Consider the following 15031-nt stretch of genomic DNA (forward strand, 5'->3'; position numbering starts at 1 on the left):
TCGGCACTTGCACTTTGAGCTCGCGCCACGGCCACGATAGGCGTTCGTCATGAGAACGGGCGAGGTGCGGTTAGGTTAGGTTAGCTGACACGGAGACAAGACGAAGGGAAACGGAACGAACCGAGTCGAGTCGAGTGGAATCGAGTCGACTTGGCTAGATCGGTTCTCGATCCTCGACGCGGGACGCTCCGGCGGTCCGCATGAGTCACGAACGTGGCTTTCGCCGGTTGCTCGTTGCGCGCAGTTGATCGCAGCTTGTACACTAGCTCTCTCGTCGGTGCATTTCGTCTGGTTAATACGTACGATGCAGTCGGCGTGCACGACGGCACTCGTCCCATTCGACCGGATGGACATGGAGGAGAGCGAAGCGCGTTTCGGTGCAGGCTGACGCGGCTCGCTCGATCGCGTCCTTCGATAGTTTCCTAGTTTCGAAACGCGACGAGTATCGCCGCGATCTCGCCGCGCTCCGGAGACTTTGTTCGTTGTCGACGGGGCAAGAAGAGTGAAAAAGAGAGTGCACGAGTGCGAGTGCTCGGACGCGGAAAGCCGGTGAACGCGACCGGAAGAGCGCGTGTTTGCCTCGGATCGGGTAACGAACGCGAGTGAACGCCGTTCTATACTCCATCGTAAACGCTTGTTCTCATTCGGAAAAACGCATGTGCGATGCGAAAATCAAACAACAGTGAGTGAAACGAGAGAAAAATAAAATGGACGGAAAGGAAGATAGACATTAACGGTTTATGTAACTTGCGTGTAACTGCACAGTTACGGAGAACGGTGTATGCTGGTAATTAGTACGCTAACCACCGTAGTTTTGTTTCTTTTTATCTTGGCAACGTTGATTTCGAGTAATCGCAACTAACTTCGATCCTTTCCTTCGTGATCGTTCAAGGGTGGAAAAGTAAAAGGGGAGGAGAACGAAGGATACAAATCACTCGTTCGCGATTGCTTCGATCGGCTGTCGTAAATTGATATCCGAACAAATGCGTTAAGGTCGCGCTCGATAAATTACTGTCGCCGTATTAATTAGAGGCTATAACGCGGCTGGGCCACCTTGAAAATCCTTCGTCCGTGTAGTAAGCGATCGGCACGAATCGGTGCTAACAATTACCAAGCGTTCGAACCATAATACCTATTTTATTCGGCCGCGAGCGACAGGTAACGCGTTAGGTTCACGTGGGTGAAACGCGTGTCCGATTAGAAGCAAGTACATGTACCATTTTTCTCGCGCCTCGGCCTTGCCGGACACCTGTTCGATTCTTAATCGCTACGGACGGCTTACCGCTGCGTTTCAACAAAAGGCAAAGCGTTGTTACCATTTCAACCCTTTCACGACCACCAACCCGTATATGGGTTCAAATTGAATCACCAGTACTCTTGTCGCGGACTAAGGATCCACGTGTACGAATCGCACGGCACAGCACTTACGTTGCCACGTAAACTGGCGTGTTTTCTGGGGAATACATTATTCAGTATTTTTCAAGCGAAAAAGCTTTTCACTTTCAGACGGTATATTTATCGAGCCGATAACGAATCTATTCTAAAAGTCGCCCCTTTTTCTACGTTTTACCGCTTTTGTTCACGAAACAAACTCGTACGTAATGGCAAAAGAACGATAAAACTTTATCGCCCCACTCCTAGCCAGATTTGACCGCTTTTTTCCAATTCTTCTGCTGAACGACGCGACCGTAAGAAGAAAACGCGCACGCGTACACATCGATAGCGAAAATATCTTATCGCTGATCACGGTGCGGTCGTAAAGAACGGCTCGCAATCGGCAGCCGAGTGAATTTTTTTCCCAAACAACGATATAGATGTTGGCGAATGAAAAAGAACCCTCGATTCCCATTGCTCTTCGATACCGAACGCGCGCTCCGAAATGTTGGCCACGCTCCAGCAACCCTCGAAACGTACTTCGCGATGCAGTTTCAAAGCGACGCGTTTCTAATTTTGCTTGACTCGCGCGCACGTCGGAATATCGCGGTGACGAAACGCGTTCGCTATAGAATCGGAATCTCTTATCTGAATCACCAGGTTGACTCGATCCCGCGAATCGTTCCCGTTTCCTGACACCAGTCCAACGTGTTCGACGCGGTTTTTTTTTCCTCCAATTATCAGAAATCTCGATTCGATCGAAAGTCGATCAGCAGTCGGCGTCCTTCGAGGAAGGTAGACTCTGTCGAGGGAAAAACGTTCAAGGTAATTACGAACGATGTAAGGCACTCGAGATAGTAGAATGCGCGGGTTGAACAAACACATCCAACAGGTAGAAATTTCTCTTGTTTAATGACGCGGAATTTCTATTCGTTAGACGTCTCTTTTTCCTATTTGAATCTTTAAATTCCAGCGAAAAATGGCAAGAATTTGCATTAGGTACGCAGTGTACATATTTTCCTTGAAACGAGCGTGTTCGAAAGATTCTCGCAGCGAGTATCCGGTCTGAGTTAGGTAGACGGTATCGCTTATCACCATCTACCGCTGATAACGGTCTGACGAAGTCAAGTTGGCCGGTCGAGCGCTTATCGTTCGGGGGAAATGGACCCAGTTCTTCGTAGCCGGCCGTCCGTGTTCAACCTTTCATCGTTCCTTCCAGCGATTCGTTAATTCTGCGTAAAGTCTTGCTTTCCATGGTGCATTTCGGAGGAGAAATCAAGTGCGTTTCATTAGGTGGATCCAGTATGTCGCATTATCGCGCGATCGGTTCCGCGCGTTATCGCTCCGCCCGACGATAACGATCGATCAAGCGAACGGAAAGGTCGTTCTCGATCGGGCGTCGTCGAATCGCGACGTTCTTAATCTCGAAATTTTCTTGCACGGCGCTCGCGAGTCGATTCGATCGTTCCCGTTCGAGAGTTTCCCGTTTTCTTTTCGCGTTTTTCGTAGTCGACGGAAACGAGTAGTTCGCGCTACGTTTCTATACCAAATTTTCCATCGAGCACCTGGTTCTGCTCGAAGAGAGAAGCGGGTTCTCGAGCGAAACGTGTCAGCCGCGTACGGTCGGAATCGTTTAAAACGTATCTACTGTTTGAACGCGAGTTCGCGGCTACCGAGCGATAAGCCAAGAGGTAAAATAAAGCCGCGAAGTTGAGTCAACAGCTTGAAAGTATAAGGTGCGTGCGCACACCTTTATCGTTCGATGCGTCGTAATGTTCCCATTTTCGTGATATCGTTAAATCCCACTGTTTTTTCTTTCTTTTTTTGGGTTCTTTTTTTTCGTTAAGGACTCGCGTAGTTGTTACAACAAAGAAAAATCAAGAGTACCTTGTTGCCTGAGAAACTTTCGAACGACGGACTAAGCAAAGTTGTTTGGCCAGGAGCAAAGTTTACGGGGCAACAAGCGGAGGGACTTTTAGAAAAATCGTGTGTTTCGATGGTGGAAAGCTTTCGTGTCCTCCAACAAGTGTGTCTGTACGCGTCGCTGCTTTTTGCTTGTCGATATTTATACATGTAATTGTGGCAACGAAGGAAGAGGAGAGGATCGTTGAAAGATCGTGTCTCGTGCTCGGGTTTTGGGTAAATGTGAACCTGTCGATAGTGGTGGTATATCGTCGTATCGTCGACCCGTGGATCGATCAACGTGAATCGGCAAGCCCGTGGGATTCTTCACGAGGATAACGAATGTTTTTCTAACAGAAATCGAGCCGACAACCAGCCCGTCGACTTTGATCCGCTCGTTCGACGAGTCCATGTTGAAGGATCACGTGGGTCCGTTTAAAAGTTTGCCAAGAGTCCGGACAGGAGGACGCGAGGAGGAAAGGCTGGTCGCGTATCGAGCGGAAGACGAGAGGTTCTTTCTTCTTGACTGGTGGGTGAAAAAGCTGGCCAAAAGCGTGACCGAGTGAATTCTGCGCCATGGACGATCGGGATAATTTGTTCTGTCGGTCGCATCCGAACAGAGGCTCTATTCGAGGGCAAAGTGGTCGCAAGAACGTCGCAACGAGCGTTGTTGCGATGACGGACAATCAGCGTCGTGCGATGCCTCGACGGAGCAAGGAAACGAGTGATAATTCAGCCGCGAGTGGAAGACTCGCCGCACCTCTCACGGCGTTCGATAACCTGAAGCAATGGGAACTGGTAGAGGATGATCGCGGTCTGCAAGTGGTGGAGAAGAAAAACTCTGCCAATCCTGTCCCCAGGAACGTCGAACGTTCCTCGAACTCCGCCGAGATTCGAACTCCGCCTCTCGCCGCGAGAAAGACGCTTCCGGCGAGCCCCACGATGGACCCGAATATCGGGGAAAAACTGATGGCCTTCAGAGCCTCGAAGATCATTCAGCCGATCGCGGTGCCTCGAGATAGTCTGAATTTGATCTTGAAACAACCGAAGGGCTCCGCCACGGGAAGCACCGACATGCTTCAACGTTTGGAGCAGCAGGTCAAGGCCATCGAAATGGACACACTCGCGGCCAGAACGCGTCCATTGGAGATCAGCTCCGATTTCGAATCGGAAATTCAATACAGGGACCTTCGATACAGGGAACACGAGGATCTACTTCGAAACGTGACGGATGACGACGAGGCCGAGGGGTAAAATTTTCTCTCTACTCATCGTAACGCGACCCTTCCGTTTTCTTTTCTTTCTTTCTCATTTTTTCTTTTCCATTTCATACTCCTTCGAGGAGAAGATTCAAGTATTATCGGATTATCAACGTCCCTTAGATTCGCGTGTCCCCTTAAAAAGAATCGTAGATGCATCGAGAATGTTGTAAGTGATTATGGTGAATTAAAACGAAAAGGGCCTCCACGTTGCACCGAGGAGACGCGACGAGGAACTCGACGGGAAACACCGGCGTGGCGACGAAGAAACCCACTACGAAATTATCGAGGACGGCCTCGGACACGAGGCGAGGGCAGGAAACGGAAGTGCCCCTTCGTGCGCACCCTAGGGTACAGCAAACTCGTGCATTCCCACGGCCCATCATCACGAAAAAAGATCATCGGCAACAGCAACAACAGCAGAAGCAGCAGCAGCAGCAGCAACTGCTGCAACAGCAACAACAACAACGGCAGAGCAACGTGATCAACAATGCACTAAGGCCATTGTCAGACATCATGCAGAAGAGTGGTCAAAATGAAAAGGAGGTAGATATTGTTTATATCGAACAACAACGGTAAATAAAGGTAAACCCTGGGAGGGTGGGAAGGGTTAAAGAGAGAAATTAATTTGCTAGGCGAAAGAAAAATTGACGACGCTAGGCATCCCCGTTGTACGGGAAGCACGCGATCATACGTTCATCGACATAGTATTCGATCCCTCGGTGAGCAGTCGAGTGCAGCGTGAACGCATCTGCGCGCTTGGCTCACGCACCTCGCTTGCCCAGTCTGCGCTTCATCCGTTCGAGCTAAAATAACGCGGATGGCTTCCCTGGCTCGTATCGTGCGAAGGCGTATCGCCTAACGATCGTGAGACCTATCAAAGTCGATTAACCATCCGCACGTTACGCGGATCGTTTCCTTCTTATTTTTCTTCTCTCGAACCAACAGCCTCAAAGTATATGTATATCGCGTTCAAATTCAGAAATTAATGTGTCCTTTATTGTTTCTTCAGAAGCGAACAACAGTGGTTTGATTTATCTACTTGTAATCTTCGAGTTGAAAAAGTTGTTTCGTCAGGGTGATCAGCTGACCGGGGGCGAAACTTGGTTTCGATCGCGCGGGCGCGTGCACCCTCGTAAAAGGGGCAAGCTGTTTCGTTCGCGCGGACTGCTGGTGAAAACCGAGAGTCTCGTCGAGGGGTTGGAATGGTGGGATAGAGAAACGGTGGTGGCACTTATTTCCGTGGTAAGCGCATGCGTAGAGCATCGTCGTGGTCATCGTCGTCGTCGTCGCCACCGCCGTTGTCGTCGTCGTCGTCGTCGTCGTCGTCGTCGCCGTGATCGTGTCGGGGTAGCTCGCGAAGGGAAGCAAAGAGTGGGAGAGGGAGAGAGAGAGAGTTCGTAAAGCTGGGCTTTCAAGGGTGGTTCGCTTCCACGCTTTCAGCAGGAGCAGCAGCAGCAGCAGCAGCAGCAGGGGGTGGCGGCATTACGCGTATTGATTCTCCTTTCGCATCCCTCGGTTGTGCGCTCCTCTCTGGCCGACAAACGTCTCGGTCCGCTCGAATAACCCAACGCCGAGAAGGTAGTCGCGTACACGGTCGTCGTCGGACGACCGCGACGACGACCAGCCTCCGCCGTCGTGTTTGTGATTTTCCGCTTGTCTATTTGGTGAATCCGTGTCGTGTCCAAGTGTCGCCTTCCCCTTCGGATTCTTCCATTCGTCAGATCCACGATCATCAAGTTGGACGTCAACAAGAATGCGTTTCACTCGATCCACGGTTGATCCGACCGACCCACCAAGACCGGCCGTCGTAATCAGTGACGTCAGACGCATCCATGGCACGCCTCCGAAGCCTCGATTTCTTCGATCGTCGATCGGTGTTTCCTTTGCCGAGCTTCGAGCCTCTTCCAATCATCCCACAAACCGTTACGTTTAACGCCTCGAACAAACCACGAAGACGACTTGGTCGACGCGTACTCGCTGCCGAGTCATCGTGCACCACGCTCCGTTCTCCTTGCGAATCCACTGCGAATCCTCTGAGAATCGGTGCCGCGCCTCTCCGCAGAACATTTCCTCTCACGGATTCTACAAAGTTTCGTGCCAGTGATTGTGCGAACGAACAAACATTTCAACGCAAATACGGCGGATCGCTGTGCCCGGTGATGCGTGGCGAACGATAGATAACCTTCCATTCCTCGCCATTAATATTTTCGACGTTTCGATACTTTTTCAGTTCGTTCGAAACCATCTCGAACGAAAAGGCGTCGCGTTTTACTTTGGACGATCGCAGTTTTAAGGTTGCCCGACGACTGTCTCTTCGAAACCCTTCTCTACTTGCCACTTTCGTTAACGCTCAACCTCACCTCCTCGCGCCGAGAAAACTTTTCTTTCTTTTCTACTTTCCTTCGAAACTTTTCACTTTTCTTAACTATATCGACCAATAAAAGTACACCCGTGTACCTGATTATGAGGATCATAAAGAATTATCCCCCGCAAAGGACCAAAAGATTTCTTTATCTCACGTCGTCGCGACGTTATCGATTTTAACGCGAAAGAACGATAAACGCTTCGTGTCTCGATACTCGTAATTTTATATTCACTCGTCGTTCGAGGCAGTTGGAACCGATCGAATTGGTCGGAGTAACGAGGATGAAAGAGAGAGCGTCTATGTTCGATCGTCTCGCTCGATCGAGCCTTTTCTTCGCGCTTTCGAGACAATAATTCGTTTTCGTCGTGTCGAAAATCGAGGGTTTATAATCGTGGTTACGTGAGCGTCTCAGATGCGCCACGAGCTGAAGTGATACCTCGTCGTTTCTGATTTCGCGTCGATCTTCTCGTCTCTCGACCCGTCGAAGAGATCATCGGTCAAGCTGGCGGCCTCGAAAGTTGCTGCGGCCACCTCTTGCAAGATGGTCACTCGTGGCCACACGCGGGTAATTGACTTCACTGAAATTAACATACCTTTCTCCGTTTGCCTATTTTTTTTTTTCTTTTAATTTTTCTACACGCCTTCGACAACCAGTCGATTGCAAGGAATCGAAAGTAAAATATTTCTAATAAGCGCGACACGAAACCAAAGTGAAATCGTGTTGCATTTCAACGCGTCGATCGGAGCAGTGAAAATGGACGTGTATAATCAGACGTATCGAAATTCTGTTTCATTTATCGTTGTTTTTTTGTTTTCTTTCTATCGTTTCTCGTTGAAAATTACAACGGATAGGTTTACTCCTCGAGCAAAATAACCAGTCGCGTTTCGTTGAAAACAATCTGTATCTGGTGCAGCTTTAACGAGCTTCAATTAATTCCATTGACGATTGCCCGTCCCTGGAAATGTCAAGTGTGCTCGTGTAACGCGTAAATAAATACAAGGATGCGCGATCGTGAAATTTGATAAGTCCAAGTGTCAAAGCGAATTCTGTACGACGTCTACGGATTGAAATTAATAACCACTTTAACCGTATTACCTTATCGCGTCGTACAATTTATTGCAAACGAGAGTAATCGCCAAGTGTATCTCTGTACGTATTGTTTCGAATTTTCTTTTTTTGTTCACGTTAAAAGCGAGGATTTCCGTCAGTTACAGACAGGGGATGGCGTGGGAGTGTCGAGTAGCGGTGGTCGGCTCTCCTCGAGGAGTCGGACCTCGGAGGAGCCCCACATTGGCAAGTACAAATTACTCAAAACAATTGGTAAGGGTAACTTTGCCAAGGTAAAACTTGCCAAACATGTACCCACCGGGAAAGAAGTGGCTATCAAAATTATCGACAAGACTCAACTGAATCCCGGTAGCCTTCAAAAGGTAAGACCCTTTCGTTTCATCAATTATTCTTAATTATTAAAAGCGATAAGAAGCGATAAATAAACGGAATTTTGATATTACCTTCCAGTTATTCCGGGAGGTAAGAATAATGAAGATGCTCGATCATCCGAACATAGTGAAGCTTTTCCAAGTGATCGAGACGGAGAAAACACTGTACCTGGTTATGGAGTATGCTAGCGGCGGCGAAGTGTTCGATTATTTGGTTCTACACGGTCGAATGAAGGAGAAGGAGGCGAGAGCTAAGTTCAGGCAGATCGTGTCTGCCGTGCAATACTGCCATCAAAAAAAGATTATTCACAGGGACTTGAAGGCGGAGAATCTGTTGCTCGACAGCGAGATGAACATCAAGATCGCTGATTTCGGCTTTAGCAATGAATTCACACCGGGCAACAAGTTGGACACCTTTTGTGGATCGCCGCCTTACGCAGCACCCGAACTTTTTCAGGGTATATACTCCCATAAATTATCCGTCTTTTCATTTTCTCATAACACTTCATTCGAGTCGTTCGCTCGACGGGAAGCAACATTGACGATGCTCGTTCATCGACAGGTAAAAAGTACGACGGACCCGAAGTAGACGTCTGGTCGTTGGGAGTAATATTGTATACTTTAGTGTCCGGTTCGTTGCCCTTTGACGGCTCGACCTTGAGGGAACTAAGGGAAAGGGTGTTGAGAGGAAAATATCGGATCCCGTTTTACATGTCCACCGATTGCGAAAACCTTTTGAAAAAGTTTTTGGTGCTCAACCCGACGAAACGGGCTTCTTTAGAGGTACGTGTAAAACATATTTACATGGATACGATTTTATAGCGATTCATCTTCTAATTTCTTTCTTTCTTTACTTTTATTTTTTAGACTATAATGAAAGACAAGTGGATGAACATGGGATACGACGACGACGAATTGAAACCGTACTTAGAACCTGAACCAGATTATAAAGACCACAAGAGGATAGGTGAGTCTGCCAGTATGTACATAAAAACTTACTATTTATTGTATTTTTATTAATCGTATATAGAAAGTACAAAGTTGCATAACGTTACGTGCCGCTCTTGTGCCATTTGTAAACATTAGCAGTGGTAGAGATCGTTTCCCTCTTTAAAATTTGTATGTTGTTCATTGTGTAACGATCGTTCGAGTTTTCCTTTAGAAAGCCGCCCACCCTTGTTTGTCACGATCGATTAGCGTATACGCGAAACGGATTTAATTAGAATTAGCATGCGAAGTTTCGCGCCACGTTCCGGGTCGATTTTTTTTGTTATTTCGATGTTCCTAGTGGTTGTGACTATGCCGCTACGCCTGTTTGTTTTAGAGGCCCTGGCTAGCATGGGATACACGAGGAGCGAAATCGAAGATTCGTTAGGGCAAGCAAAGTACGACGACGTGTTCGCCACATACTTATTGTTAGGAAGAAAGACGACCGATGTAAGTGGATTTAAAAGAAAGAGAAAAAATCGAGAATATCTCCGCTCGTACGTAGAAATCGAGTCAGCAGGTAACGATCGAGGATTTAAACTGAACTATGATCGATGTTTCGTAGCCTGAATCGGACGGTTCGCGGTCAGGCAGTTCGTTGTCGCTGCGCAACATTCCACCGCAGGCTGGTTCGGGCGGCGGCGGAGGAGGCGGAGGAGGAGGAAGCGGAGGAGGAACAGGTGGCGCGGTGCAAAGCCCGTCTCACAGAGGTGTTCACAGAAGTATTTCCGCTAGCAATCCAAAACCGAGTAGACGAGTTTCGTCCGGTCTTGAAACGCTTCGTAAGTGAATGCTGTTCTCTTCTTTACCTCGGTCCCGTTCGAGTTGTACTATCAAACTTATTGTCCGGTTATCGAACCGTGTGTCGTGTTGACGCGAAAGAAGCAGACGTTTAGGTAAGAAGAGTCGAACGAGAGGGTGAGAAAGAGAAAAGAACGTCTCGTCGCGAGGAGAATTTATAATATTGTCAAGTTACAGAGAATTAATTTAACGGATTTAAGGGATTACTGGTGTATCGAGCCCGAGTTACGATTATTCAGTTGACCCGCGCTCTTTGTTGTGTTCTGATTTCGCTAAACCGTGTTGTTCACGCTGTTAGGAACAGCACCGAGTCCAGGAAACGCAACGAACCATAATCACGCGACTGCTACAACCGGCGGCACCGTGACTGGAACCAGCGGTAGTAATTTTAAACGACAAAATACCGTGGACGCGGCCACGATCAAGGAGAACAGTGCTCGTGTATCCGCGAGCCGACCCTCGGCTCCTAAAAACAGTCCAGGCCAATTAGATACCAGTGAGTTCTTTTTTTCCTTATCCCGTAACTATTAATTTTTATTTTAATGCAATTTTTGCGACAATTTGTCTAATTTGTTCTTTGCGACGCTGTACTTGTTAAGCTTTAGCAAAATTATATCTGCTTTGGATAAGGTTACTCGTCGCCTAATCCATTCAAAATGAATTTCAATTTATTTGGAATTTAATTACGTTCTATCTCTATTTCTTTATTTTGTCTTCTTTTTTCTCTTAATGTCACGCCACTCGTGCTCCTAATACCGTAAACCTTTCCATTTCGAGGATTAATTTACCATTCAACTCTAGATTAAATTTCAATACCTTAGATACGTGTTAGACGATAGATGCAACCTGTTTGTAGCATAGATCGCATCGATCGAAATATTGATACATTTCGTAAATCATGAATCATACAATTGCAAATGTTTAATCTAGAGTTAGAAAGTTCTTATCGTACATGTCTATAATTTCAACGTCGCATCTGCTTTCATTCGAAACCCTCTTCAAGAGAGGATATCATTCGTCGATTACAAAGATCTTAGATTTGGATCATTTAAACGGATGCAGATGAGACGTTGCGCTATTTCCTTGCGTTCTAATCCCTCGTTGCCGTGCCTTTTTATAATTTAGTCAAGTACGCTGCTTTGTTTTGTGTTGAACTATATCTAATGAGGCTTGCAGTGACAATGTTCATTCTAGGCGTGGGTACAAGTCCCGGTGGTAGGGGATGGGCAGGAAAGAGCAACACGATGAATGCAGGGGTAGGTGGTGGTCGGCCACTCACCTCACCTGCCCCTGGTTCTGTTGGTCGACGTAGTACCATCTCTTACGATCAAGCAAAAACGTCCTCCTCGTCTACCGAAAGAACCAACGACGCACCCAGGTATAGTGACATCCAATTGTTTCTTAAATCATATATACTATTATTTTTTTTTTCCAATTAAACATATGTTAAGTTAAGAAGCGAAAGAAAGTCGCGCGATTTAGCGGAACGATTCATGGTTCATTGGATCTATACGATTTCGTACACCTTTCGTTGCATAACCACGTATAAAGTAAACAAATTTATTTGTCTGATTTTACAGACCCATTCGCGACTGTTACGCAACGAAAGGGTTTAAATCCAGTGTACACATCAATCGAATATAAATTTTTTAACGCACACCTGAATGTTTGGTTTGTGATTCGCATAATTTGCAGTGTCTCGTTTTGACTAAAAACAATTATTTTCATTGTACCGACTAACCCTCAACAGGTGATTGATTTGCTCGTGCGTTAAGCGAACTAAAAACAGACCCCGATGATAATCGTTGAGAAACCGATCGATCCCGATAACAGAAATAAATCTGTCGTTAAGCCCCAGGGAGTTTCTTTGTTTGTTGCATTGCTCTAGCATGTTGGCTGCTGCCTGTCGATCGTTCTCATCGCAGACCACTTTCTTTATGGCTTGACGGATTAATTGAAACATATAGTTCGATCAGACGTGTATACATTTATACAGATGCTTGCTAAGAATTTTATACCGAGCCACAGTTACATTTTCACATGTCTCTTTACTCTGTTTTTACAAAAACGTATATCTAGATCTACCAGTCTGTGTGTATAGAAACAATCATTAACATCATCATACATACGTCATCCTTATGTTTTAGCCTCATATTCTGTTACCCTTTGTCGTAGAGTTTCTCGCGAACAACGATCGTTCGTAACACGAGGCGAAATTACACCTTTATCCTTTCATCGTTTCTCGTCGATGTACACAAACTCCTCTGATCTTCAACTTGTATATCGATTCGTTCGTCTCCCCTTCTCTCTTCTCTAATTTTCTCTGACTGTTCCTGTATCCTGTATCCCATCGTACATACGATAGATCGGTTGGACAAAGCAAAAATCTAGCAAGATTCGTCGTCTAGACGACGAGAAGACGTAACGCATTCGGGATTGTGTACGTAGCGCAGAGCTACGAAGTTTCGATGCAGAAAAATTCGAAGAGAACGGGTTAAGTCGATAATTCGCGAGAAAGAATTGCTGTGTAGATTTTGTAGAAGAAATAGGGCCGGGCAGTTTGTTGATTAGTTTTTTACACAGCCTGGGCGAGGGCACTAGACCAACGCGGGGTCACACCAAGTCTGCGAGCATCAGCGCAGGTCACCGTTCCTCGACTGGCGTACCCCCCAGCGACCATTCACTACTGGACCCACAACCACGCAACGCCCACAACTCCTTACTCGCCACTGCTGACCCTCTTAGACAGAGGTACAGGTCCCGAAAGCCTTATCAGCCAACCTGTATACATTCCTCTACTAGATGCTGCCAAAAGTCTAACGTGCAATCTATCGATCCGAATAATTATTTTACTGACAAAACATTGTGACACGTTTAGTTTCCTAACGATAATCGGTGCAACGGTACGATAGACTATTGGAGCACCCTGTATTGCGAGAAATATTCGGATACGATTTTTTTTTTTTTCTTTCTTGGGCCACTAACTCTCTTAGGGTAACTAGGAGTTGTAGTCTACACGATAAATCATACCGATATAGCCGTCCAGATGTTCTATGACACTTGTAAAGTTGTCCTCGTAGGTTCTCTAGGACAGTTTCTGGTCATTTTACTTCATTTTTTGCCTAACTTACGTTTCTAACTTGCATGCTGTTCGTTGTTAGTTTTCCACATTCTGATCATCCGCTTTGATCACCATTTCATTTCTCATTTATCGCACTTATTGTTGAACGCGAACGCAGTTGTGCAATCTCGTGCGTGTGTTTCTTAATACGAAAGAAGCAAATATCGGGAGCAAAAGTTTTCTTATTTTTTTCTTTTGTTTTTTTTTTTTTTTTTTAAATTGCGGATTTCGTTGTCGCGTAGTTAATGAAACGGACCAACTTCGTTCGATCGTACATTCTGTCGTCGCATGCACAAACAAACGCAAACTGTTTCAATACATCACGTACCCGACTGTAATGTAACTTATGATTAGCGCGAGCTAATTTGTCCAGAGTTCCGCTTCTTTAGCTGAAATTGTCGAAGCTTGATTTTGCAAGACGTAGAGACATCGCTTGTGCATTTATAATATTTATAATTAATTATCCCCAAACGATTTCGCGCGAATGACGAAGATTTATCACTTTACTTTTTCTTTATCTTTATTTGCATCTTGTCTCTAGCTTCTTCTGTAACGAAAGATACGCTGAACGGAAACGAAAGGTCTACTTGTGTTACTCGTTAATTGTGCACAAATTGCTGATAACGAAGCGACACGAACGATGCAATTATTCTTTATATGTACATATAATTATACATATGTAATACGTATATACGCGTAACGATCGTCGTCGGCCAATTTTAACGTGATAAAAATCCTTCTTTTTAATTAGCTTGGGCGTGTCTCCAAGCAATAGACTGGCAACACCTACAACACCAGCATTTCCTCGAAATGTTCCAAGCCGTAGCACGTTCCATTCTGGCCAGAACAGAGCTCAGCGAAATCATACTCAGGTTCGTACGAGAACGTCTTTCAATAAATTTTCAAATTCAGGAAACAAATATCTTGTATTTTATTTCATTTATTTCGTGATCGTTCAGGGAGGTTTAAAGGTATCGACCCGTGTATACCATCGTTTTATATAACTGACCAATCATAAAAATCATAGATTTATATCCTTCGGTCGTTTGATATAATTATCGCCAATTACTGTATTCGATAATTTTTTTCAGGGTCACACGCATACACAGGATACGAATGCAATTAGCCCACTAGCGAGACCGTCCTTCTTCTCGAAATTATCCTCGAGGTTCTCCAAACGGTAAGTTCTATCGATTCGTTAAACGTATGTAAATCATACAGACGGATTTTTCTTGTTTTTTTTTTTCCTTTTTTTTTTTCTTTAATATCTGACAGCATGCTAGTACATGTACCACTGTAAAGTACCACCGTTCGTTCAAAGATACACTTCTTAACGTCATGATCGAACTTTGGCCGAGTATCTTTTCGTAACGTCGATACCATTTCAATGAGCGAAGGAAACATATTTTTTTGTTTTTCAAAGACATAAATGAAATTAACATTTGGAAGTAACATTTTGTTTCGGGAATGAAAGTTTGAAACGACTATCGATCTTTCTTCCATAAATCATACGATTTCCAACGATCCGATTCCGTCTCTATGTAAATAGCGTAAAGAAAAGCATACAACACGGCAGCTTTTGCAGTGGACCTTCGATGCATGCGTAGAAATTGATCCTGTAAAAAGATTTAAAAAAAAAAAAAAAGAAAACAAACGATTTTGGACTGTATTTATATTCATGCTGCAAATAGTTGACAAACGAGTCGAACCTTACGGTTTTGCATGCAAATATGACATTTCTGTTTTTAAGGATGCACAATGACTATGTAATTTTCTGAA

The 15031-nt window shown here is 45.5% G+C and overlaps 1 protein-coding gene across 16 annotated transcripts in view; it reads left to right on the forward strand.

The window, feature by feature from the left end:
* LOC114879092 (serine/threonine-protein kinase MARK2-like) overlaps window positions 1-15031 on the forward strand; it is a 44357-nt gene that overhangs the window by 17937 nt on the left and 11389 nt on the right. For 5 of the 16 annotated variants that reach the window (XM_029193634.2, XM_029193635.2, XM_029193641.2 and 2 more), the window contains 13 exons: window positions 3634-4526; window positions 4736-5081; window positions 8113-8334; window positions 8423-8801; window positions 8906-9126; window positions 9211-9322; window positions 9668-9780; window positions 9896-10112; window positions 10430-10627; window positions 11308-11509; window positions 12715-12882; window positions 14004-14124; window positions 14344-14432. In XM_029193634.2, coding sequence (XP_029049467.1) covers window positions 3853-4526; window positions 4736-5081; window positions 8113-8334; window positions 8423-8801; window positions 8906-9126; window positions 9211-9322; window positions 9668-9780; window positions 9896-10112; window positions 10430-10627; window positions 11308-11509; window positions 12715-12882; window positions 14004-14124; window positions 14344-14432 — 3062 coding nt within the window. In that variant the 5' untranslated portion in view covers window positions 3634-3852. Of the gene's footprint in view, window positions 1-169; window positions 788-2242; window positions 2654-3633; window positions 4527-4735; window positions 5082-8112; window positions 8335-8422; window positions 8802-8905; window positions 9127-9210; window positions 9323-9667; window positions 9781-9895; window positions 10113-10429; window positions 10628-11307; window positions 11510-12714; window positions 12883-14003; window positions 14125-14343; window positions 14433-15031 lie in introns of those variants that run through there. The other 11 variants (XM_029193648.2, XM_029193646.2, XM_046288407.1 and 8 more) reach the window with 8 other exon arrangements.

This window comes from Osmia bicornis, chromosome 13 (assembly GCF_907164935.1).
Source record: "Osmia bicornis bicornis chromosome 13, iOsmBic2.1, whole genome shotgun sequence".
Taxonomy (NCBI): Eukaryota; Metazoa; Arthropoda; class Insecta; order Hymenoptera; family Megachilidae; genus Osmia; species Osmia bicornis.